General features: G+C 41.6%; 1 protein-coding gene across 5 annotated transcripts in view; it reads left to right on the top strand.

Moving 5' to 3' along the window:
* MAST4 (microtubule associated serine/threonine kinase family member 4) overlaps positions 1-27347 on the top strand; it is a 287435-nt gene that overhangs the window by 116954 nt on the left and 143134 nt on the right. For all 5 annotated transcript variants that reach the window (XM_042028214.1, XM_042028212.1, XM_042028211.1 and 2 more), the window contains one exon: positions 19495-19526. In XM_042028214.1, the coding sequence (XP_041884148.1) occupies positions 19495-19526 (32 nt within the window). The remainder of the gene's footprint in view (positions 1-19494; positions 19527-27347) is intronic.

Raw genomic sequence — 27347 nt, 5'->3', positions numbered from 1 at the left:
TGCCTCTTCCTACATGCCTTTTCCCTTCTTTTGTGTGTGGGTCAAATGCAGGGACTTGGATGATGTGCTTTGGGCTCACACAATCATGGAATTGTAAGAGTTGGAAAAGGTCTCAAAGATCATCAGGTTTAGCTGTTTACCCAGCATCATATTCACCATTAAACCATGTCCCCTAGTGCCATATCTGCACGTCTTCTGAACACTTCCAGGGATGGTGATTCTGCCACTTCCCTGAGAACCTTGTTCCAATGCCAGACCACCCTTTCAGTGGGGAAATTGTTCGTAATACTCAGTCTAAACCTCCAGTGACACAACTTGTGTCTAATACCTCTCTGGGTTTCAAGTCTGGGAAATGTCATGTTAACCTGTGGTCAGACCCCACTCAGGTTGGCCCAGCTGATGGAATGTAGAATCTGGATTTGGCCTTGGCAGCTCAGCAGAAAGTTTTGGAGTAGGGATATTGGCCGGTGATTATAGGACAAGGTGGCATAGTTTGCTGCTCTACATGGGACATATCCTGAAAGTGAACATAAGAGGTGTGAGAAGGTGGTTTTCATCATCTTTTCTCAGGGATGTTGGGGCTGTACTGGAGTACTGCTCCATGGACTGAAACTACTCAATAAAAGGAAGGAAGGCAGATCTGTCCTGAAGCAGGTGCTACAGCTGATTGTGTGCTGGTTGGAGGAGGAACCCTGAGCAGATTTGGGGAGAAGTATGGCACAGTGCACTGTTTAACAAAGGTGGGGGCAGCACTGTGTTCTTCAAAGGCTCATCTGTGTTCCAGGGACATGCTTCAGGCAGTGTGAAATTATCAGTATTTGCCACTCAGATCACTCTGAAAATAGAGTAGGGAAGTGCTGTTAGCACAGAGCCTCTGAGAGACAAACTGCATCTTTCCTTTGTATTCCTGCTTGCACTTGAAGAACTATTGTTTTCTGTCAGTCACCTGCAGTCTGCTTCAAGTCAGTAGGAGTGTCGTCAGAATCCGTCTTTCCTGTTGTGCGTCATGACCACCCTTACCAGTAGTTGCTGTGACAACCTGACCAACAAGCACTCTGCTTGAAGGAATCCATTTGCAAAGCAGCTGATGAAGAAAGCCCGTGACTTTCTCTCATGGAGTTGTAATTTGCCTGGGAAAGTTGAACTCCAGTCATCTCAAAAAGCAGTTGTCTCCCAGTCCTACCAAAGACTTAAGCTGCATACTACTTGTCCCTCTGCAGACATACCTGCTGCAGTGCCTTTTGACAGCCTCCTCTGCCACTTGGGCCTACAGATCATTGATCATTCATTCTTGGGCTGTGGGGGAGTGAGAATGCTCTCCCGATCAAGACTAGGAACATGGGTGAGAGTCAGTTATGTAGGTAATTCCAGAGCAGGAAGCTGTAGAAGGGCAAGACTGGCAGAACTTCTCCAGCTGCTTGTTTTGTCACACTCATTCATTGCCTCAGAAAGAGCCGTCAGTTGTTCCTGCTGGTACAGGTGCACAGAAGCCTCATGGTCTTGTGGTTATGCTAAAACAAGGACTACTTTGCCTGCTTTTAGACCAAAGATGGCAAATTGCCATCAACAAATCTCACATGCTTTTCTATAAGCTTGCTAATTCAGCTCTTCCTAGTTTAAAAAACCACACCACACATAAACACACACACACATTAAAAAAGTCCCCACAAAAACCAAACAAAAATCCAAATCAAACAACCTTGTTACTTTGAAAATGTTGTTTTGTGTCTTGGCACTGTAAAGACTGGTAGGATCCCTTTTATTCGTTTTGCCTTCCTGTGCAGCAACTGTTTGCCCAGGTGGCAGGATGTAATGGAAGATCAGGCTGCACAGTTTGCAGGGGCTGTTGCCTGTATCAGGGATGCTATTTGGGCTTGGGGGAAGACCATCACAAACTCGTAAAGGAGTACTGTTTTTGTGCCTGCATTCTGCTGGGCTTTGTCCTGGCATTTCATTCTGCATGTCCTGAGTTGCCTGCATCTGCCTCCTAACCTCGTGATTATGGGAGAATGGTTGTATTTGGGACACTTGGAAGCAAAGCAGTGTGTCTCATGAGAGCACCAGCAGTGCTGAGTGAGTCAGAGGACACTGAGGTACAAATTGCCCAGAAGATCCTTCACCTGTGGTCAGCTGACTGTAATGATTTACTTGTGTCTGCTTGTCCTAGACCCTGATGAAGTGTATTTCTGGGTCAGTGACTTGGGTGACCCAAAGCAGCAAGGGACATGCTGTGTTGACTTAGTGAGACTGATGTTTCCTGAGGGGAGAGGATCTTGGCCTGCCCTGTCAAAAGAACGTGAACTCATGTTTGTTCTGATGCAAATCAGGGAAAGCTAAACTTCAAACAATTACACAATCATAGTGGGATTTGGGTTGGAAGGGACCTTAAAGATCACTAGTTCCAATCTTCCTGCCATAGGCAAGGATATCTTCTGCTAGACCAGAGCTCCATTCAGCCTTGAACAAGTCCAGGGATGGGACATCTACAAGTTCTCTGGCCAGCCTGTTCCAGTGCCTCACCAACCTCACAGGAAAGAATTTTTTCCTAATACTCAATCTAAACCTGCCCTCTTTCAGTTTGAAGCCATTACCCTTTGTCCTCTCACTACATGCCCTTGTAAAAAGCTGTCTCCATGTTTCTTAGACTCCCTTCAGGTACTGGGTGGCTGCAGTCCACCTGCAGGTCACCTTGAAATCTTCTGTTCTCGAAGCTGAACAATCTCAATTCTCTCCACCTTTATTTCACAGGAGACGTGCTCCATCATTCTCGTAATTTTGATGGCCTCCTCTGGACTCACTCCAGCAGGTCAATATCCTTACTGTGCTGAGGACCTCAGAATGGAACACAATATTCCAGGTGGGGTCTCAGCAGAGCAGAGCAGAGGGGCAGAATCCCCTCCTTGGCCCTGCTGGCTGCGCTGCTTTGGATGCAGCCCAGGACACGTTTGGCGCTCTGGACTGTGAGTGCCCATGGCTGGGTCTTGTCCAGCCTCTCACCCACCAGCACCCCCAAGTCCTTTTCAACAGGGCTCCTCTCAATGTGCTCATCCTGAAGCTTGGTACTGGAGGTTGCCCTAACTCAGGTGCAAGACCTGATGAGTTAAACCTCATGAGGTTCCCGTGGTCCCACTTCTCTAGCCTGTCCAGGTCTGTCTTGATGGCATCCTATTCTTCAGGTGTGTCAACTGCACCACTCAGCTTGGGGTCATTTGCAAATTTGCTGAGAGTTCACTTGATCCCTTTGTCTCTTGTCATTAATGACGATATTAAATAATGCTTAAGGACCCCTGAGGGACACTGCTTGTCACTGTCCATTGGGATTCTGAGCCGCTGATCACCATCTTCTGCGTGTGACTGTCCCAACCAGTTCCTTATCCACATAACAGTCTACCCACTGCACCCATTAAATCCATCTGTCTCCAGTTTAGAGAGATGGATGTTGTGGGGGACTGTGTTGAAGGCCTTAGAGAAGTGCAGATAAATGATACTGGTAACCCTGCCCTGGTCTGCTGAAGTAGTCATGCCATTAAGACAATGTGATGTATAGAAGACACTGAGACACAGGGGATTCTGACTTCTCTGCTTGACCTGCTGGGCTGGTTTGGCCAAATTTAGAAATATATCCTCTGAGAGAAGGCAGGTTACAAACCACCCCCTCCCCCCACCAGGTTTGGGAAGAAAAACTTTTTCCTCGAAGGAAAGTGAAAGAGATAAAACCAATTTATTTAGCAAACACATAGGGAAAAAATATACTAATGCTAAATAATGAAACCTCTCGCTGTAGAGAGAAAACCTGGGAAAAATTCAGGTTCCTTCTGTAGATCTCTCTCTCCCCCTCCTTGGAGCTGGGACGGGGTGGTGGGCCCACCTCCAGGGCCAAGGCCTCGGTGGAAATTCCTCCCAATGTATTCTGATGTTGAAACAGTCCAGCAGAGAAAAAGGGAAATAATGAAATCCCAGGAAAACAAAAGTTCAGCTCTTCGTCTCTGTCTCTCCGGTGAAAAAGCAAGCTGAAAACTGGCTGGAGAGCAAGCTGCTTCCTCCTGCTCCCACCGCTGCAGAAGCAGACAGGTTTTATCTCTGTGTCCTTGGAACATGAAAACAAGCTGCTTTGAAAAAGTACACTTTTGTCTCTCCCCTCTCAGGCTCAGTTTAAAGGCATAGAAAGGCATATATACTAATTTGTGGGCATAGTGCAGTGATAGGGAATACAACATCAAGTCACCCCAAGACACCTGCAAAGCAGAGTTGGTTCTCAGATATATGTGGAAGCAATATAGATGTAGTCTATACATAGCTTTTGCTGTATTACATTGCATTAATGTATTTGCATTAGTTGGTGGTGCCTTAGTATAAAGGATTGTTGGTTAATTTGTTTGCTGGAACTTTTTAGTGGGTAACAAATGTGGACACAGGTAGACAAAGTTAAAGAAAGTGCTCCAGGAGTAGTGGTCTGAAAGACAAAATAAAACATGCATTTATAAAGCCGTGAAAGTGAACAGTTGAATAAAAATCAGTTTGATATGGGAACATGGAATTGAGAAAGAGTTACAAGGGAAAGCGTTTGGGTAATTTTCAAGCTTTTTTTGTGTTTCAGTGCGTAAATAAAGCTGTATTCTGGTTAGGCTGCAGGTATAAATTACAAACATCTGTCTGTAACAATTATGAAGATTACTCAGAATTTTGTTAGCTTGGAAAAAAACGCTGTAGAAGAATAAAGTAAATAAACTCCAGACTGGTTGTGAGGAGAGAAGACAATTCAGCTCAGTTTGTTAGCTTTCACACACATTCTGGTGTGAGTACCCTATCAGTTAATTACAGAGCAAAGTAGTCTTTCTGCAACTCACACTGAACAATTCCTGCAGAAGTTTTAAAAAAAATCTGATGCTTTCTTACTTATGAAGTAATTTCTGAATTTAAAATAGTAATTTATTTTACTTTTTGAGCTGATAAAATTTTTCTGTAACTGTTTTCTCTATGTTAGTGGCTCTTGATTTGTAATTGTAAAGAAATAGTTTGCTGTTAATAGTTGAGGACCATGTCTCTACCTGTTAAACCTAGACTGAAGGTTTTAAATAGTTGAGAGGTCTCATTAAAAAGAATAACTTATTTATGCATATTGATAATAAATGGCTGGATGGATCAGCTGCTATTTTATATCTTTCTAGGCTCCACCTTAAATAAATTTTAAATCTACACTCCTAAAATTTTACTGCTATTTACCGTAAAATCAACACAAATCAGAGAGTCTTAACGTAAGAGTAGGATACTAGTGTAACTTGTTCATCATAGGATCTGCTCATAAAAAAGAAATCATCTAGTAGGTCGGGGAGCACAGAGAACGAAGCACTATTCCCTAGCACTCCTCTCTGGCAACAGCTGACAGAAGGTTGATTTGATGACCAATTAATTGCTAGAAAGTTATGTTTACCAAAGGTTAGAGCGTCTGGCAGATGTATAAATAGAAGCAGAAGACGTGTTACAGTCAAATATTATGGATGTACCCTCCCTAGCAAGCTAAGATTGTGTTCCTTATAAAATTATTGTCCTGAACAAGTCAGTCTGTCACTAGTGTAATATTCATTGCACTAGATAAGTTTTGTAAGTTTCTACCCCAAACTGGGGAAGAAAAATCCACAGTATTCCCTTTTCTCCTTACTAAAACTTTAGTTCTGTACAAGGCAATACCAAGCTATAATTAGATGTTTTCAGCTGTTACTTCAGATGTGTGGTCTCTATCTCAGTGTTGCTTGCATGCTTCCCAGTCGATTAAAAATAGAAGTAGCTGTGCAGAAATTGTATTATAAATAATTTGGCTAGGATAAATGCTAGTATGTATGCAGAAGAATATTACAGAAATGTAAAATCAGTCTTAAAATATAGTTAAATTAGTCAGCATGCATCCTCAGTTAGGCGTGGAATGGCTGCACAGTATGGACACAAAAAAAGCAGTGGAGTGGGACCAAATTGTGATTTTGAAATGTCTACTAAGAACTGGGGTGGGGGAAGTGTCCGGTCATACCAGTATTGTGAAGTATCTCATACTGAGATAAGGTTTGTGCCTTCAAAAAGTCAGGTGTTCTTTTTTTCCACTGAGAACTATGTTATTCACAGAATCACGTTGTTTAGAAAAGACCTTTAAGATCCTAAGTGCAATCTTTGACTGATCACCACCTCCTGACCAGCTAGTGCTATGTCCAGTCATTTCTTAAACACCTCCACCGTCTCCCTGGGCAGCCCATTCCAGTGCTTAACAACCCGTTTCTTTCTGATGTCCTACTTGAACCTCCTCTGGTGGAGCTTGAGGCCATTTCCTCTCATCCTGTCTCTTGTTGCCTGGGAGGAGAGGCCGACCCCCACTTGGCTACATCCTCCTGACAGGAGGCAGTTGTGGAGATTGATAAGGTCACCCCTGAGCCTCCTCTTCTCCAGGATAAACAATCCCAACTCCCTCAGATGCTCCTCATAGGATCCACTCTCTAGGCCCTTCACCAGATTTGTTAGCTTTGTTGCTCTTCCCTGGATACACTCCAGTACCTCAATGTCTTTCTTGAATTGAGGGGCTCAGAACAGCACAGGATTCAAGATGCAGCCTCACTTGTGCCAAATACAGGGGGACAGTCACTGCCCTGGTCCTACTGGCCACCCCATTGCTGGTCCAAGTCAGGATGCCATTGGCCTTCTTGGCCACTGGGCACACCCTGGCTCATGTTCAGCTGCTCCCCAGTGTTTCCTTGCAAGCCACTCTGCCCCAGCCTGTGGAGCTGCCTGGGGTTATTGTGACCCAAGGGCTGGACCCAGCAGCTTGGCCTTACTGAACCATCATCGGCCTCAGCCCATGATCCAGCCTGTCCAGATCCTTCTGCAGAGCCTTCCTGCCCTCCAGCAGAACAGCACTCTCATTTAACATAGTCTTATCCATGAATTAATTGAGGGTACACTCGGTCCCCTCATCCAAATCAAGTAAAGATTTAAACAGCATTGGGCCCAGTACTGAGCCTTTGGGAACCTCACTAGTGACCGTCTGCCAATTGGTTGTGGCACTGTTGTCCCTAAAATTGTTGTCAGCTGGTGTGCAGTAAGCCAGTCTCACACACAGATCTGCGGTATTTGTTTATTTCATATTTATGCATAGATCAGAGCTGTGTGGTAAATCTGCAAAGCTAACACCCATTCTTGAAACTTTACACTATATATCCACTTTAGCAAACAAATATAGGCATGTTGGCTACAAGTTATCTTGTTCTCTTATTAATTAGTATTCTACGTTCTATTGGTTTAATGATTCTCTTGCTTCTCATTCTAATTAGTCTGCATGCTCAGTCCTGCTCTTCTTTTGAGTCAGTGGGTTTCTTGTTCCGTGAGTCGAAGGTCACAATCCCCCCTGCCGAATTGCCTTTTAACCAATTGTCTCGTTGTGCAGCTGCTGATTGAGCTGCGGGAGCCTGAGGCCAAGAGGCCGTGAACTGGCACCGATCCCTTGCACTACAAAGTGCATGAGGCTCTGTGGCACCAGCCAGATGACAACAGAGAACAGCAGGAGCTGATGACTCAGCAGAAAGGCCCCAGACTTGCACAGGGTATAAAAGCCCAGGTGGTCCTTTGTTCAGGGTCCTTCCTTTGAGGCTATGAGGCCTGTTTCAGGGGTAAGCCAAGACCTGTTTCACAGCCCTCTTCTCATTCCTTGTATCTCTGGGTGAAGCATTATTTCTGACCCCTGAGATATCAGCACCATTCATCACCACTCTCTGGGCCCAGCCCCCCAGCTGGTTTTTAACCCAGTAAAGAGTGCACTTTGTCCAAGGCGTGGGCTGACAGTGTCTCCAGCGGAATGATTTGGGAGACAGTATCAAAGGCTTTGCTGAAGGTAGACTATATCCACAGACTTTCCGTCATCCCCCCACGTGGGTCACCTGATCATAAGAGATCAGGTTGACCAGGCAGGAGCTGCCGTTCCTAAACCTATGCTGGCTGAGCCTGATGTCTTGGATGTCCTGTATGTGCTGTGTGATCACATTCAAGTCATCTGATAACCTTCCTGGGTACTGGATACATCACTATGTACTTATTTTACCTACTTATTGTAGGTAAGCACAGGAAATGTGGTTTAGATGAATGGACAGCGAGTCGGATCAAGGACTGGCTGAATGGCAGAGCTCAGAGGGTCAGGGGAGTAGAATCCAGTTGGAGGCCTGCAGTCAGTGGTGTTCCCCAGGGATCAGTGCTGGGTCCAGTCTCACTCTACTTGTTTCTCACTGACCTGGATGAAGGGATACAAGGTTCCCTCAGCAGGTTTGCTGATGATACAAACTGGGGGGGTTGGCTGATACACCTGAAGGCTCTGCTGCCCTCCGGCTGGACCGTGGTAGGCAGAAGAGCTGGTTGGAGAGAACCCCAGTGAGGTTCTAACAAGGGAAGAGCAGGGTCCTGCCCCAGGGAGGAATAACCCCAAGTACCAGCACAGGCTGGGGCTGCCCCACTAAAGAGCAGCTCTGCAGAGAAGGACCTGGGAGTTCTGGGGGATCACAAGGTGACAATGAGCCAGCAGTGTGTCCTTGTGGCCATGAGGCCCAGTGGGATCCTGGGGTGCGTTGGGAAGAGTGTGGCCAGCAGGTCAAGGGAGCTGATCCTCCCCCTCTGCTGGGCCCTGGTGAGGTCACATCTGGAGTGCTGTGTCCAGTTCTGGGCTCCTCAGTACAAAAGAGACAAGGAGCTCCTGGAGAGTGTCCAGCAAAGGGTCACAAAGATGATGAGGGGTCTGCAACATCTCTCTTATGGGGAGAGACTGAGAGAGCTGGGCCTGTTTAGGCTACAGAAGACTGAGAGGGGATCTCATCAATGCATATAAATATGTCAAAGATGGGTACCAATATGTTGGTGCCAGATTCTTTTCAGTGGTGCCCAGTGATATGACAAGGACCAATGACACAAGCAGTTTCACCTCAACATGAGGCAGGACTTCTTTATCTTGAGGGTAGCAGAGCACTAGAACAGGCTGCCCAGGAAGGTCCTGGAATCTCCCTATCTGGAGACATTCAAAGCTCAGCTGGATGTGTTCCTGTGCAACCTGCTCTAGGTGACCCTACCTTGGTCTGACCCTGCCAGATGATCTCCAGAGGCCACGCAGCCCTAACTATTCTGTGATTCTGTCATCTTCACTAATGAAATTAACATGGAAGAGACACTGGTGCTTTCCCTGACTCAAATATCTTGGTGGCATGACTGCAGAAAAGGTGAAAGCTGATACATTAGCCTGCCAGTTTAATCATATAAATCAATATATGAACTGGGAGGAATTTTTTATACTATTCCCTCTTACAGACTCAGTTTAGGACTGGCTTGTCTCCTTCGGGTTTAAAACCAGCTAGGAAGTGTAGAGAAAAAACTATTGTTGGCTTTCTTTTACTTTTGTTTCATGTTGAATAGATAAAAATCTGAAGGTGTATCTTCTATTATTCTTTTATCTTTTTATTTTGTGAGGGTCTTTTAGACTAGTCGCACAAGAAATCTCTGTGCCTTTGGAATGTTCTTCCCATTAATTAGCAGATATTTCATGACAGAAACTTGCACACAAACATACTAGACAGAGGTATAAATTTCAGTAACCTTCACTGATCCTGTTAGACCGTATTAAGCTAGTATAAATAGGATTATCAGTCAAAGGTAAAAGGAAATTTAAGAAATGTAATGCTTGCAAAACTTAATACACCTGCCGATGTGATTTACTGTAGTTTCACTTGAAACAATTATTTTGCCATATTGGACAAGGAGGGGAATGAAACTGTCTATAAAATGGCAATAAACCAAAAAGATGATCTGGGTCCTAATCTCATTTGATCTAGAGTGTTAGTAGTCCGAATAAAAACTATAAAATATACCTGACTTTATTGCTAGCACATACAGAAGGACCAGGTAACGATACAAATTGTGGAAAAGGATTTATCACAGTTACATGTTTGCTTTTTGTATGTAAGAAAGATTGTCTGTCCACTGTGTTTTTCAGCTGAAAACCTTGTCTAGGCTGAAGCAGTGCTTTATGTCAAGAGTTCAGAAATTCTTACACACAGTGGTACAGCACTGGTCCAGTAATTTGTATTTTTATCACAAATTATTCCAGTGAAAGTGTCACTATTAGGAAGATGGCGTTGTGCCTCAAGGTAGTTGTTCCTAGATATCAACTTCCTCTCTGCATCAGAGATTTTAAACCTGAGATTGATACAGTAGATATTTGTGTTGTTGCACACATTTTGATGTTTTCAGATGAAAATAAAAACAGCAGACTGACAGGGTTTGGGTTTTGTTCCCCTTCTCATAGGGAAAGGAATACTTAAACAGAGCATTGAAATTACCAAATAACATTTTTTCCTGTCTTCCTGGAGAGGATACTCAAAATTGAGGTTGCAGCTAATTAGAGAAGCTGGGTAACATCAGCAGGGAGAGCAGTGTAGTATCAATATGAGAAATGGGATTTTTGTCGTATTATCTTTGGAGAGGTTGAAATCAATTTTTCTTGCTTTTGGAGTGTATGTTGACTAGTAATTGAATATTCGTGAAAAAGTTCGTGCTGGGGGTGTCCTCTTGCCTACCATATAGGAAGAGGAATAGTGACAATAGCCTTCTGCAGTTCAGCAGCAAACAAATGTGGCAAACAGGCAGGACAAGGTAGGATGTGTAGAAAAGGCCCATGAACAACTATGTTTAGATTAATTGAGTTTAGGGCATCTTCAAATTTTTCAAGGCATTTAAAGCCCTGTAAGAAACCAAGCTTCAGCTGAAATTGAACAAGCTAAAGAATCAAATATTGGGAGAAACACGTGACTAGAGTGTTGAAGTGAAAAAATGAAGTGTGCATTTTGACTAAGTGGTATTCAGAAATGGGATTGATATTTACCTAGTTATTTACCTGTAGACAGTCTCACCTTTTCCAGTGCAACCCTTCTTTGAGAACTTGAAACTTTCTTTCACATCAGTGGAGTATATTACTAGTAGGTTATGTGGGATCAGTTGAACTGATCAAATGTGAATTTATAAAAACTGATTAAGATGTCAACATTAAGCAAAATCTCTAATTTTGAGACCTTTAATTGCATAAGGGGCAGAAGATCTGGAATCATAAACAGCAAATATAAAGTATCCTTTTTCTGCAAAAGAGGTATATCTGTTGAAAGGGAAAATGTAGTGTTTTTTCATTGCTGTTCCATGTGATTTTCCTGGGTGAAAAAGTGAGTTATTTGTGCCCTTTGTTTCTGGTTTTCCCCAAGTATTCCCCTTATGTGTGAAGAGCAGCTGCAGAGCTCAGCTCTGCGGATCTGAGAGTGGGCATTGTGGGCACAGTAATGCTTTGACCAGACTCTGTGACTCAATTCCACTGAGCTTAAAACTTAGTTCCAGTGAACTTTGCCCTTCTGGCTTGGTCTCCTCCAGCTGATGATTGTGAACATGTTAAGGTAGAGGAAGGCCTGTATTTTGCTAGTGCTAATCAGTCCTGGAAGAAAGAACAAATGTGTTTGGACTTTTTTGTCCCTTCTCTCCTGTTCAAAATGGCTAACAGAAACTGTTGCAGTCAAAACCTGAGTGTAGGCAAGTCTCTCATGCTGAAGGCAAGCTTAATAATTTTATCTTCTTGCTACTGATTTCAACAAAAGTCAGCAGCACCTTCTGAATGTATAACACAAAACATGATTTGCAGCTGGGGGAAGGGAGACATCTAGATTCTTGTGGGCATAATGGTCTTTAGCAACTACACTGCTAAAGAAGCATTGATGCTGGCCACTGTGTGCCATGGTAGTGTTTTTTTGTTTTGCTTTTTAACGGTACACAAAATCTTTTGTAGGTATACCCATATAAAATTCACTGCTTTCTGTTTGATGAAAGAACCTACAGATTCAGACAGAGAAATCACTGGCTTTAGTTAAACCATGGATTTAGGGTTTTCTGGTTCTGGTTAACTGTATAGTTAGTTATATTTGTTCAGGTGAACAGTTGTACCATTGGCTGGCATTTATGTTTCGTATGACATTTTTTTCTTTTTCTTATCCTTTTCCGTTAATATATGATAACACTTTTAAACTCTGGTGATGGGAATATTCATGTGAACTTGGCAGCTGGGATCTGTTGAGTGTTGGTGTTTCAAACACTTTGCAGTCCATGCATTTTCTCCATTAGTCATGTGCTGATGTACTTTGCCAAGGGGTGAAATAAAAGGACAGCAGATCAGAATGAAGCATAGATTTTCAAACACTGTGTTAGATGAAATTTTTTTGTGTACTTCGAGGTGGAGAGTTCAGCGTTTTCACACTTTTTTCTTAAAGAAACATGGTTATTTATTTATTTTTTTTTTTAAATTCAGCTAAGAGTGCAACATAGTGTGCAATAATCTGTTAAGTAATATTTTTCTACTATATTTTACTGTGAATTATTTGAAATAAGGAAAGATCACACCACTAGAAAATAAATGCAAAGATTTACAGAGTTAATGTTGGCAACAGTCAAATTGCTCTCTTTTCAGAAGGGTACGTGCTTCTCATTAAAAGAGGGTTTTTGCCTTTTACTAATTAAAGTAGGTAGCTACTCTCCAAATAAGATATCCTGCATTATTGTGATAAGGTAGTGGAGTTGATGTGTTCTGCCACTGCTGCTTTTCGTGGAGAACGTGAGATCCAGCAGAGATAATGTTGTTAAGCATAGTCTGAATAGTTCTTAACCGCATTCCTGCTTCTCATTTGAGCAGTAGGTTACTGATACAGTTTGAGAGGGGTTTCTTTATGATGGTTTGGTATGTCCCTGAAGCATTGAGTATTATGGACTCCATTGGGGTAAACTAGGCATGCCTCATTTTCTATGCTGATGAATTTTATTTCCATAAATGGTATGTTTGTAGCACTTTTGATTTACTTATTTATTTACTAGCTTTCTTTTTTTTTTTTCCTCTGGCCATATCAGTTTGGTTATTTTTTCTGTTTCCACCATATAAAAATGATACACAAAACTACTTCAAGTGACTGACTGTCTTTTCAAGTTCTTGATACTTTCTCTGAACGGACTGTTGTACTTCTTTGTCTTCTGTACAAAAAAAAAACCAACTCCATTTGGGAGTGTTGCTGTTTTGTATCCTTAAACAATGTTTTACAAGGTAAACAAAGTTCTTTTGCTTACTAAATATTATTACCAATCCTGCAATTGAAGGGTTTTCAGACTATAGTGTATTTCATAGGAAAATCCTTACTGTTAACTCATGGAATCCATCTGAAATGTTTCATGTTTTTCCATACAGATCAGTGATCTTACTGCTACATGAGAATTTCTAGAATACTATGCAAAGCAAAACACATTTAACTGCTGTTTACTTAGTTGAGGCTAGTCTATTATAAATCTTAATGTTGTATCTGGTTCATCTGTAAGAAAATAGATTATTTAAATTGCTCTTGTACGTGATAAAGTTTTTATTGTATGGTTTTTTTATGTAGCCAGTTTGTCATTTTTCTTGATCCAGTTAATTTGCATTTAAATTGATAATGCCTGGCACCTGAATATTCCTTGCATCACATCTCAGAACACAGAACTGAAACAAAGGTATGTTTCTCCTTTGAAGGATACAGTCAACTAAGGAGATAAAAATGAATTGCATAGAATACACAATATCAAATTAGGTAAAATGCGGCTTTTTTTGGCCAAGTCTGAGCTTAAGTGCCTCTTCACTTCTACAGTATAGTCCCATTACAGTCTGTGGTGGTGTTGCTAATTTGCAACACCATTTGCTATTTTGGGGATGTGAGGAGAATACGTTACCATACAGAATAATATCTTTAAATTTTGAAATGCACCATTAAGAATGTGCAGAATTAAGAAGCACTGTGTTTTGTCTCAAGGAGTGTTCTGCTGTCAGAGGACAACTGTGAATGGAATCTTCCTTGAGTAGTGGTTACTACCTTCCAGAGCTTGCCAGTGCAGAAGTGGCAATTTTTGTTCATGGAAATGCTTGTGAAGATGTGATCTTCACAATTGATCAGTGAGATCAATTGGTGAGAGTACACAATAAGCAAGCAAAAGCCCTGGTAAACTGATGGCTCCATCTGAATGAGTAGAAAGAATCTGTAAGCCTTGATCTGAAAGGCAGAATATCAGACTTTACTGTGAGGCATCGATAATGCCTGGCTCTTTGGCAGCAAGTGTGGAAGAGGAAACATAATGATCTTGACTTACATTACCAGTGAAGGATATATTGGTGCAGTTTTCCTGAGAAAAATGAATCTAGAATTGCATCTTGGACAAGACTAGAACTCAGACTGCTGAGAAGGAAGTGGTGCAAACACAAACTCACTTGGGTCATCTGAAAAGAAGAAAAGTTTTATAGTTACACCTGCTTTGAAAGAAATCAGAACCAAGTGAGAACACCTTGACTGACAAAGAAAAGACCTCAACGTATTTTCTGCCTCTTTTTGAAAATTGGTTAATCCTGTATTGAACTGGAGTTTTTAGGGTCAATAGCCACTCCTGAAATTCCACCTTGATGTTAATAGAATACCATTTCTTAGGCAAAGGCTTACTTAAGTTCCTGGAACCAGGAAACACTCTTAAGTTGTCACAGAAACGTAAGACAGCTTTGCCAGAGAAACAAAACTTAGAGCAGAAGTTGCACATTTGGTGTGAGACACTAAAACTTGTCATTTGTTGTGGTTGATCTGTCTCCACACAGAGTTCACTGCTCTGTGATTCAAAAGAACCGAATGTTGGCAAAGTTGGAAGCAATAAAATAAAAAGCATAACCTTCCACTGCCTTGCTTAGAAGGTATTTAGAATGGATTAGTGCAATGACTTGATATATTATAAAGAGGTCAAGATTAGCTTGTAAAAAGCTCTTGCACTTCTGTAATACCTTTCTCTGATAGATCGAAACAATACTTTGCTTTGTTATTTGCACTGCTTTCTTTCCTTATTCCCTCATCCAAATGCAAGATCTGCTGTCATCCCCTAGCTTACCTTCAGCAAAAACATAGTAATTACTTAAGAAGAAATCCTTCAAATTTGTTCCTCAAAGCAGTAGTCTTGCTGTCATTGATGATGATAAAAAGGTGAATTGTGTGTCATTGCTGATTTTTTTTCTTTCTACTGTTATTAATGCAGTGATAATGTTACAATTTTAACTTGTTAAGATCTAACACAGATTGCCAGAAAGCTGTCAGATGTTTATACTTTATGATGGATAGGTAGAGCAACAGTGTTAAGAAAAAAAAGCTCCTCATATTAATCTTATTATACTTAACACCTCACCAGCTGAAGAATGCATAACCCGAATTTGTTTTGAAAAGGTGCACTTTTCCAGACTACTTTTATGAACAACTAGAAGCTCTGAAAGTCTTCTTGTATATTTGAACATCACAATTGTTGGAAGATGGTTGTAAAACCAACATTGTATTAACAATATTAGCTATGTCTTTGGTAATTGATGAATGTAGAAACTTTTTATTGGTTGTTTAAAATTGAACCCAGTAACAAGCAGTAAGTTCATGACATCTTTTCATCCTTGCATATAGGGGATGAAATTCACTATTTTAAATTTCCTGTAACTTGCTGGCAATCTTCACAAGAAATGTGATGAAGTTAGTGTTTTCTAAGTAGCTTCTTTCATTCAAATCTATTAATATAGTTTTGGTTTTGAAACCATATTTCTAGTTAGTAGGGTGAAGGCTTTGACCCAGAATAAAGGTGACTGTGTTTTACTTGGTCATTGGGGTTTTTTTATAAGGCTGAATATCTGCACTGTGGTGAATATGCTGAACTTGTCCATACTGAAGTGTCTTAGAGGCGAGTAGGACCAGAGGAAGAATCATAATTACTGAAATAATCAAAAAGCATTGTTCTTGTAAAAACATGTTATTGATAGTAAAATGCGCAGAGTAAAGAGTATGAACTTATTAGTGACAGCTGCAATTACATTCAATATACCTGGTTCTTAATGCTGCATCACAGCAATTTGGCACGGCTTACACAGATCTCTTAAACTTGAGGCAAGGTTCATTATATTTTGTGACAGTAGTTTTTGAGACACACAGGGCCTCAAGGGCAAGAGAGTCTGGTGCATTAAATCTGCTTCGTGTTATTGCAGTGGAATGAAATAGCCCTAAAACCAGCCCAACTTGAACTGGCCAGAGGAGGATTCCATGTAGGACAAGGGCAAAAGAGCACAGTGTGATTGTCCAGGGCAGAGCTGGTGACTGAGAACCATGCAGAGTTGTAGTGAAGGCATCTTTTTCTCTTTTTAATGCCCCAGGTGCTTGCCTGCTGTTAAGTATGTGATCTGAAGGTCTTGACCCTGCTAAGTTTTACCTTCAGCAGTCTGTGTGCATTGAGTGCTGAGCAGTGGAACTAGGGCAGACAGGTCTTCTGGGTCTTCCACTGAGGCTTTTAGAAAGGAAACACTGTACTGCCAGAAAACTGAAGTGGTTGCAGGTCATTTGGAGTTTAACTGAGATCTGGGCTGGAGCGTTGCAAGCCTGAAGAATTGAGTGATTTTGGTTTGGTATCATTTGTCCCTGTTTCAGTGGCTGTGACTAAAACAGATGGAAGAGGCAGGGTAAAAGTGTCGTCTTTAGCTTTTTAGTATGAAAAGTGTTTTATATACCTAGGAAATAAATGATTTATCTAATCTCAGCTATAAAATAGATGTAAGCCAGATGTAGAGCATGTTTATGCTTTTCCCACCTGTTTTGTGTAGAGCCAGTTGTGGAGCTGTGCTGTATTATTGTAAAGCTAGCATCATGTTGGTGAGCCTTCTCTGGAGAAAGAAAGTCTGTAGTGACACAGCCAATAAATAATCTATGAATTCCTTCAGGCTGTGAAAAAGTCTTTGGGGCAGGTGAGTCCTAAGTAACACTAAAAAAATCATGTAGGAGCTGTAATAATTTAGTCTGATCTGTGAGAGAAAAGCATCCTTCGGTTTACTATATTTTAGGTTACTTTTTTTTTCTTGGAGGTACTCCAGCTGGAGAAGCATGAGAGAAGTGACCTTTCATTTCTGTAATAGATTGGAAAAATGAGAATAGAGATATTATCCAGGAAGGATATTTGTTTTATTTCGGTCCTTCTTCTGTTTATATGTAGATTGTTTTAAAATTCAGCCTTAGAAATGCATTTCATATTTCTGTATGAATTATGTACTTAAGGTTTTGCTTTATTTTTTCCATTGTATGGGGTGGTCTTGGCAGTTTTTAACATCTTCATCAGTGAGCTGTTATTTTTTTGGAACTTCATTCTTCTAACTTTATTAGTCGAAAGTAGTGCTTCAGGATGGCACACATGACAATGTGCCAAGAGATTGATGTGACTTCAGGTGTCTACAGAAGCCAGTGTCTCTCATTTGCTGTGCTGTAATAATGATAAACTACAACCAAAACACTCCAATTGAATACAACCACAAAACAAATCAGGTTCATAGGAAACGAATTCAAAGTACATGTTGCAACTCAAGCCCGCATATGATTCTTGCTTGTACTGTTTGGCAGCTTTCCCACAAGCATTGTCTATTACAGTATGACAGTGTCTACCATTGCAAGTAAAGTTATATGTTAGAAATAGAACACAATGACATTGTAAATATTAAAGAAATAAAATACAAAGGGAAGTACGTGGGCTCTAACTTGCAGTTACATTTTGTTCATGATGAATGTGACATTTTAAATTTAGGGGAATTACTCAGCTTCATAATGCAATATTGTGTGCAGGTGTAACTGTTCTTTTGTGTGTAAGCACATGTTATGCTAAAAGATGTTGTTTCAAAATGCAAGTTCTGAACAGTTGCTGGAACTTCCTAGGAAGTACCAGAATTTGTTACCAAGGCCCCTAATTCTGCTCTCCTATGCCTTTGCATTACGATGTCTAATTGCATTGTTTCACACTATTTTTTCCTTCCTCATTCAAGTGAACAGGATGGGCGGTGCTCAGGAATTGAACTGTTACTTGATATTTTAGTCCTTATCATTCAGTTAGCAGCCCAGGCTTTATTTACTACACACCATTTAAAACTCTCTAAAGAATACATAATTATTCATTCCCTTATGGCCTTTTATCTAAGATGCCTAGTTGAACTATTTTTGTCCATTTGATTGTATTCTCGTATGTGTTTTCTGGGCAATACCTAGATTTTTACTTTCTTTTCTGTGTGAAATAAATGTGTATGCATATACACAGAGTGCATATATATAGTTTATTTACTTTTGAAAGAGAATTTTTCATTTACTCCCTTTGATAACTTCTAGAATGGAAACTGAGTGTCTGTTATATACTTTAAAACAGCCTTTTGTGAGGTCATTGTTAGCAGACATAAAAGAGCGCAATTAAATTACTAAATGCATCCAGCCACATAAGTTGAACCATTCACAAATGCAGCCTTGTCTTTCCTGATGCCCTTCAATTGTATTTTGACTGTATATCCTCTAGGTGAGACAAGTTGTCCTTTTATTTGAATGCAGTTGATCTCCCTGCTGGGCATAATTGCAAAGAAGACTTAACTAATGTAGCATTCAGGTTCATGTGAGAAATGAAATGAGGGCAGTTGAACACTGGAACAGATTGTGTGGAGAGGTTGTGGGTGTCCATCTTTGCAAAATGTTGAAAATTATGTTCAAAACCCAACTGGATGTAGTTTTGAGTAATCCGTTGCAATTGGCTCTGCCATGAGTAGGTTGGACCAGAGGATCTCCAGAGATGCCTTCCAGCCTCAGCTATTCTGTGATTTACACAACAGATGATAATATATACTTGTGGGTATATGTATTTTGCTTGTTTCTGATGGCCAAACCTTTACTGATCTTGTGGCTTTCTTTACACTAAAATAACAGTAAAATGTTTGTTTTGCAGTTTCCATTTGTCTAGCAGGTTGTCTTGTCAATCCCGTAGAAAGTTGTTTAATGGTTAAACTATATTTGACTATTTAACTGTTCTCAGCAAAAGATGTAGAAAAGCTTAACAACGGTGTTTCTGTTGTTATGCTAGCACTTTGTAGAGGATTGTAATAAATTGTAGTTATTTATCATGGACCAAATTATTATGTACGTAATCTTTTTTGGGTTTAAGAATATAGTGTAGAAAGCTTGTTCGCAGTGGTCACCTGTTCAGCTCATGATCCTGTTACTAACAACTTTTGCAAATGACAGGTATTGGAAAGAACTTAGTTTGTCACTGACTCTTGCAAATTTTAATAGTGTTGCCAGTGCATCATAGCTGACTGTAAGGCTTTTCTGTCAGATCTGTGTATTGCTTGAAATATTTTAATATTGCTGCTACAAAAAGGTCTAGACTTTTCCAATTGCTAATGTTAATATTTCAAATAAAGTAAGGTGGTACATGTAAAATCTGTTATATCTTCTACTGTCCCGATACACCACTTCTGTCTCTCTGCTACTGATGGGATGAGAGGATTACAGTACTTGTCTCAAAAAGACCACTTCCAATTAAAATATTTTATTGCTAATACACTGTAACTTTTTTCTGTTGCAGAAAGAGTTGAGCCTTCCAAGAAGAGGAAGTTTGTAAGTACATGAAGTGTTTCTCTATTGGTCTTAGATTGTAGTATGTATTTTTGACGGTTTTAGAGTAGGCTAGTCTTGTTTTCAGGTAAGTTAGAATGGAGGTTAAGTGTGGCAGTTGATCTGCCTTAGAATACATACAAAGAAATGAGAACTGTAAATGAAAACTTTTGGGTTCTGCAGTCACCATTTTTGTTCCCATCTTTTAGAGAAGCTATTGTGACGGATTTCCAAAGGGATAAAAAAGTTCTTATGTTCAAGTTTTTGTTTCATATTAAATATTTTTCCTGTTAAAAATCAAGGAAGAAATCTGATTTCTTTGTGAACGGTATAAAAGAAACTTGTCATGCTTATGAAATTCTGTAAACAGTCCTGTGGATGTAAAGGTGGGAAAAAAGAATAGATGTGTTCTACTAAATGTGTAGGATTGTTAAGCTACTATTTTGATTATAAAGACCACATATTCTTGTATAAATTGTTGCTTACTTATAATAATATGTACTCAGATACTGAGTTTATTTATCCTTTGCTCAGATTTCTATACCTTGGCTTTGACTTTCCAGTGGTTTTGAGCTGTTTGGTTTTAAAATTTGTATTTTTTATTTGCATCTGTCTAATTTCTTATTCTGTATTAGTAATTTATTGAGAAAGTGTTGGGATGAGAACATCACAAAATGTCTTAAGAAACAAACTCTGTTCACTTACTGCTTTCTTTCAAAAATGCTTTAATACTATAAGATGGCCTATGGATTATAGGTGACAACACATTGTGAGTAAAACCCTGTGCCCTTGCACAAGAGGCCAGTTACTTGGTTTCAACTTGATAGTGCTGTGTAGCTTTTGGTGATAGAAGGTGAGATATGCGAATAACTGAAACAGTAACTGCTGGGAAAGTGCGGTGAAGTGCTCTGTTCTGACTCAAAAGGCGTATCAGAAGTCTGTACTTCATAGGATATCTGCTGTCTTGGAAAAAACTCGTTTTAGGTTCTGATGCATGAGAAGTGTTACGCTAGACAGTAAGCAAACCCATTAAGTAAGAAAAGTCAAGGAAATAGAAAACTAATTTCCTGTCAAGTATTTCATTATTTAAGCACTTCAGGGACAGAGAGAGAAATAGTTAAAGAAAATTACTTTTGGTACATTCTTTTGGTGTCCTTGGCACTTTATATTAACTTGAAACTGTTGTGTGGGTAGAAGACTGCCTCTGTTAATGGCTAAACTGCTGTTCACTTCAGCCAGAGCAGAAAAGTAGCTCTTGGAACTTGACCTTGCTTACTCTTGCTAGGATGTTTGACATTGAATGTTATTAGTTATATTAGTCCAAATTTGAGGAATGTGCAATCACCTCAGTTGCATTCACATACATACTGTTTTAGCTGGTCACTGAGATATAAGTGCACTTTCTGTAATGTTGCTGAGGCTTTAATAAAATGTAATAAAGAATAGCACCTTGTCAGCATAATCATATCTAGTTATTAAAGTCTTAGGCTTCTGCAAGTGGTTGTAGTAGGCCAGGTACCCACCAAAGCTTCTCTGTCACTCCCCTCTGCAACTGGACAGAAGTGAGAAAATGCAATGAAGGGTTCGTGGGTTGGGATGAGGATGGGAAGAGATCACCAGATCTCTTCACCAAATACTGTCACAGGCAAAACAGACTTGAATTGGGTATACTGATTGAAGTTACTACTAAAAAAACAGAGCATGATGATGAGAAGTAAAATAAATATTAAGAACACCTTCTCACACCACTCCATCCTTCCCAGGCTCTACCTTTTCTCTCTCAGTGGCACAGGGAGTCAGGGGAGTGGAGATCAGTTCATCACATGCTGTTTCTACCGCTGCTCAGGGAGAGGAGTCCTTCCCCTGCTCCAGTATGGGGTCTCTCCCACAGGAGACAGTTCTCCATGAACTTTTCCAGTGTGAGTCCATCTCATGGGCTACAGTTCTGAGTGAACTGCTCCAGTGGGGTCTCTTTCCACAAGGTGCCGTCCTTCAGGCACAGCCTGCTCCCGTGTGGGTCCCCCACGGGGTCACAACTCCTACCAGGAAACCTGCTCCACCATGGGCTCCTCTCCATGGGTCTGCAGGTCCCTGCCAGGACCCTGCTCCAGCACAGGCCTCCCACAGGGTCACAGCCTCCTCGCAGGCCTCCACCTGCTCCAGCGTGGGTCTGCTCCAGGGGCTGCGGGTGGATCTCTGCATCCTTGTGGATCTCCGTGGGCTCAGGGGCACAGCTGCCTCACCATGGTCTGCTCCAGGGGCTGCAGGGGAACCTCATCTCCAGTGCCTGGAGCACCTCCTGCCCCTCCTTCTGTACTGACCTTGGTGTCTGCAGGGCTGTTCCTTGCACATATTCTCACCCAGCTCTTTTCTGGCTGCAATTACATTTACACAATAACTTTTTTTTCCCCTTCTTAAATCTGTTATCACAGACGTATTAACATCATTTCATTGGCCCACCCTTGGCCAGTGGCAGGTCTGTCTTGGAGTTGGCTGACAATGGATCTGCTGGGCATGGAGGAAGCTTCTGGCAGCTTCTCACAGAAGCCACCTTGTAGCTCTCCCCTGCTACTAAAACCTGACCATGCAAACCCAATACAACAGTATTTTAAAATAACTTTAATAGTGCTTAATTAAAAGGGCTCATACTACTGAGGTTAGCTATGGCTGTGGCATCAGGTTGTGTGCATGGGCTGTGTTGGCTGCTGTATTTGTATATTATATCCATGTCGACATGAAGACTGAATTTCAAAATTTGAAAGGTCCTATGTTTTCGTTGGCGTAGGCATCTAGAAGTACTGAACAGTTCCAGGTAGGCACATCACACCATCTTTCAGAGCTTCAGACCCAATGTCATGCCAAGGACACAGCTTTAAGCAGGACAGGGAGAGCTATTTCAGGGGTGAGCAACCTTAGCGTAGTTGGCATAAACTGAGATAAAGAGTGCTGGTTGACTAAGGAGTGAGCTTTTCCATGCTTGGAGCACCCCCTGGCTGTGCTGGCACAACTCCTTCTGTGGACACAGGCAGAATTGATCCAGGTTGCCGCTCGGTTCATGCAGGTTTTTCATCATGTTTTTCATGCATGTTTTTCATCATGCCCAACTGCACAAATGCCTTTCTTTCTGGCAGCAGGGTGTGGTGGCTTGGAGGCAGGATGAATAGATGGGAGCTTTCTCTCAGGCTGACTCCAGCAGCAAAACTGACTTTTTAAGATTAACATGATTGTAAATCTGCATGGCTGTTAGTGTCCCACTTTGCCAGTCCATTGGAAAATAATATTGAAGTATATTTTTGCACACTGCTACAATGGGGATTGGTTATTTATATCTTGGTAGGATATTTTAATTGATTTATTTATTTTCACCAAACAGTTCCAACCCTGACTCAGTTTGTTTGTCATGGTGCTAGTAACACCAAGGTTATGGGTTTGATCTCTATATGGGCCATTCACTTAAGAGTTGACTTGATAATCCTTGTGGGTCCTGTCTAGCTCAAACTGTTCTGTGATTCTGTAATATCAAGGAAGATACTTGTGCTTAGTGTTAAGCCAGACTCAGAAATTCAGATTTAATTTGATCAGAATTAAATGTTGCTGTGTGTCTGTGAAGCGTACAGGTCCTATTATGAACCAGGGAATGCCTGATAGCATCTACACATCCCTATCCATTAGACATTCATAGTGTGTCTAGCTGAAGTAGGTAGCCACTGGTCGTTTCTCAGTGTGTGTTAAACAGTTGAATTTCCATCACTGAATTTAAGGTGTGAGTGTCCTTATCCTGGTTTGTTTCCTTACATAGTGGCAGAGTTCAGAAAAATGAGAGCTAGACAAAGGGCATGAACTCTAAGGTTGTGGCACAAAAATCAGACTTAGCTTTGAGTAGGTACATTCTGGTTTAAAATACCCTTCTCCTTAAAAGAATATTTACAACAGGCTTCTCTGAGGTGGAGAAGAGCCTTCAAGAACAGCAATACATGAGAAGAAGTAAGTAGAGGCAGTTTCTCCTTTTGTTGTGCCTCAGTGCTTAAAGTACCTGCCCTAGAAGTAAAATTCCTGACTTTTGATAGATTAAATCTGTTCTCCTTCTGCCTTCTTTTCAATTTTTCAATTTCCATTTAATTTGGAGATATATTGCTTTGATGTGTTTGTTTTTGCTGTGTCTGTCCTTCTCCTTACAGTTCTGAAACTAATTTCAGTAATTATAAAATATGGACTCAAGTTCAGTACCAGCAATTATATAATCTGCTTGCACCTGTGGAAGCATCAAAGTTGCTCATGGAATTTTCATAGAAGTAATTTATGCATTTCAGTGAAGCAGCTGATATCCTTGGATAACAGCAACGTTAAGGTTGTGACCAGGTTTTAACTACTGTTTCTCTTGAATTTTTCATTCAAGAGAAACAGTAGTTAAAACCACTGCTTGCTTAGGTGCTTAAGTAAGTTTCAAGAAAGGTAAAAACAATTTTGTAAGAAAGTTTTTTTGAAAAATACAAAAAATGAAAAATATGGACTGTCAGTTGCCTTTAGGGAAAAAGTGGGAATGATTCATAGTGTGGAAAAAAAAGGAAAAAAAGCTCTGAGTCACGTGTCATGTAGGTAGACAAAACTGGAATTTGATTAACAGTTTCTGTGTGCACATAGACATTTACATCATAAAAAATTGGCTATATTCACAGGTAACCTGGTATCTTAAATTTGGAGAGTGGAGTAGATTAATTTTTGTTGACGGGTAATGAATTTCTCAATTCTAGTATAGATACATTGTGCTCCAGTAGATATGCTCCATAGCCTGTGTTTGAATCTTAAATTGCATATTCTTTAGTGTCATTACTAACATTGTTTCTGTCCTCAACTTTCAAGGGTTTTGTACCGCTGTCACTGAGAGGAATTTTCTTTCCCCAGCATCTCTTGGATCCCTTGAGATTGACATTGAAAAACTCAGTTTTGTCTTTTGTATGATTTAGTTACTGCAACATGACCCTTTTCCCTCACAATCGTGCTTACTTCAGCCTCCTTAAATCCTGTGCAAGTGTGCTGCCCATTGTCTGTGTTTCCTTCTATTAAAGTTGTGCTGGGCTAACGGGGAGAGTTGTGGCATGTGCAGTGTGCTGGTTAGCCTTGTTGTCACCTTCCTGTTGTCAGTGCACGGTCTTCTGCAAACAAGTCCTTTGTGCTGTGGAGAGCACAGGCCTGATTTATTTGTACACAACACGTCCCTTGGTGTTCTGTTGCGGTTGGCTGTGTCCTTGGCTAACAGTACAGGCCACTCTGTTTAATGTTGTTCCGTTGGGTTTTTTGGTCCTTGCACACATAATTTTGCATCCCTGCTTCATTTACACCAGTATTAAAATAATTATGTATCTCTGCAGTTGTCTTGGACTCAGATTTTACTAGTGTATGTGTGGATTTTATTGAGTTATATCCTCTTTTTATGATTTATCACATCACATATTAGAGAAAGGAATGGTCTGTTTTAAAGTAATTCATCATGTCTCTTTTCAGTGAAAAATTATGTATACTATGCAAGGGTATTTTAAAGCATTGTAAAAATACCTTTTTGTCGGGGTCTCCTCCCCCCACCATGGAGCCCTGGGAGAGGGGCCCTGGGGGAGACACGGGGTTTCCCTGGCCCTGCTCAGCCTCGTTCCCCACTGGTTGTTTTGTGTTCCCTGCGCGGGCAAGGACCCTCGGGTCCCGTGATTGAGCAGTTCCTCGGCAGAGCCCCGGCCATGTGGCTGGAGAAATAAACATCTCTGAAACAGCTAGCAAGAATATGTCCATATATATTTCTTTTCCATGGCACTCCTGGTTTGATACATCGTGTTACAGTATCCCTGCTGTAACAAATGGTGGAGAATTGAGAGCAGAACGATCCCCGATCCCTAAGCGACTGATTTGTGTGAGTAAACCCTAGAAACTTCAGATTCCTCTTCTTGGTTTTGTTTTGCTATTCCATATCTAAACTATAGAGGAACCGTGGGAAGACTCTTGGCTCTCAGAGCCACATATGGACATTTATCTTAAAAAGATTCTTGAACAATGCTTTGTAAATTTTAGCTTAATTCAAGCTCAAAAAGAGCTGAAACACTTCCTGGCATGGTTGTTTAAGAACTTTTTCTATGTTTCTTGGGATTTAATTCTTCCCAAAGACTTTTGGAACACCGTTTGGACACAGCTAATTTTTGAGTCAAAATCTGTGCCGATGGAAAAATATTTTCGTGAATATTATTTAATTACCGAGACTGTTGAGCAATGTCAGCTGTGTCCTGGCGAAGGGAAGCCTGGCTCAGGGACCGTGCTACCCAGGCCATGTGGACTGAGCGCTCTCTGAGCAGCAGCGAGGCAGTTCCCGCGTGCGGGCAGAGCCACGCGAGCCGCAGTGTCGGCGGCGGAGCGAGGCGCGGCGGGAGCAGCGGGACCCGGTGGTGCCCGCCCGGCCCCGTGCAGTGCGTGGTGGAGCGAGCCCCGTGAACACCCGACCGAGAGGGGCGGCGCGCGGGCGGCGGAACGGAGCCGTGCCCAGCCGAAACGCGCGCTGGAGCAGGGCGCGGGGGAGTCATCGCTCGGGGGTCCAGCTGAGATGCAGCGCCTGGCATCGGCAGCAAAGCTGCAACCAGAGGAGGCGACGCACGGAGAACTGAGCGGCGCGGCCCGGCCCGGCCCGCGCAGCCCCGAACGCGACCCCGGGAAGAGCGCGCAGGCACCAGCAGCCCCGACAATTCCAAGACGGGAGCGACCGAAAGAGAGAGCAAAGACGCAGCGAGACAGAAGACAGCAGCCACTCAGAAAAAGGAAAAGATCATAGTAGCCAAAGTTTTAGGAATAGTAAAGTGGTATAATGTTAAACAAAATTATGGTTTTATAACAAGATGTGACAATCAGCAAGACATATTCGTGCATAGAACTACTATTAAAAAGAATAACCCTGAAAAATGCATCCCAGGCTTGGGAGATGGAGAGGTGGTGGAATTCAAAATTATACAAGTTAGAAAAGGGTTACAAGCATCGCAGGTCACTGGGCCTGATGGTGTTCCTGTAAAAGGCAGTATGTATGCTAAAAATCGTATTCATGTTAGACAGTATCTCCATTATAAGCCGCCCCTACAGTCTCCCTTTCCTAATCCCACCTTTTCCTTTTACCCTATGTCCTATTACCCCCAGTGTATTCCCAATCTGTTTTTTCACCCATGGTTTCCCTCACAAAACCATGCCTTTGCCAATTGTTTCCCCAAAAATCCCTTTCCAATGCCGAGTGGGGGATGAAAAGGGGGAGGGAAGAAATTAAACCCTCTCCTGCCTCAGCTTCCCCACAAAGCATGCTCAGAGAGTTCTGTCTCCCTTCTGTCAGCCCTAAGATGTTCCAGAGAATCTGTTTGGACATTTAGAGACTCAGGAGGGTGGGCTTGTTTTGTTTTGAAACCGTCCTTGTTGTTTTCAATGTTAAGTTTTACATCTCTTTTATTAAAAATAAACGGGTGAAATGTTGGGGTCTCCTCCCCCCACCATGGAGCCCTGGGAGAGGGGCCCTGGGGGAGACACGGGATTTCCCTGGCCCTGGTCAGCCTCGTTCCCCACTGGTTGTTTTGTGTTCCCCTGTGTGGCCAAGGACCCTCGGGTCCCGTGATTGAGCAGTTCCTCGGCAGAGCCCCGGCCATGCGGCTGGAGAAATAAACATCTCTGAAACATCTATCAAGAATCTGTCCATATATATTTCTTTTCCATGGCACTCCTGGTTTGATACATCGTGTTACAGTATCCCTGCTGTAACACCTTTTTAGCGGTAAATTCATGCTCACCTACTTGTGTGTGTGCATACATGTACAC

The sequence above is a fragment of the Corvus kubaryi genome, unplaced genomic scaffold (assembly GCF_017639235.1).
Source record: "Corvus kubaryi isolate FWS band 111438036 unplaced genomic scaffold, C.kubaryi_AGA036_p1.0 37308, whole genome shotgun sequence".
NCBI lineage: Eukaryota > Metazoa > Chordata > Aves > Passeriformes > Corvidae > Corvus > Corvus kubaryi.
This window is presented reverse-complemented; position numbering and strand designations above follow the sequence as displayed.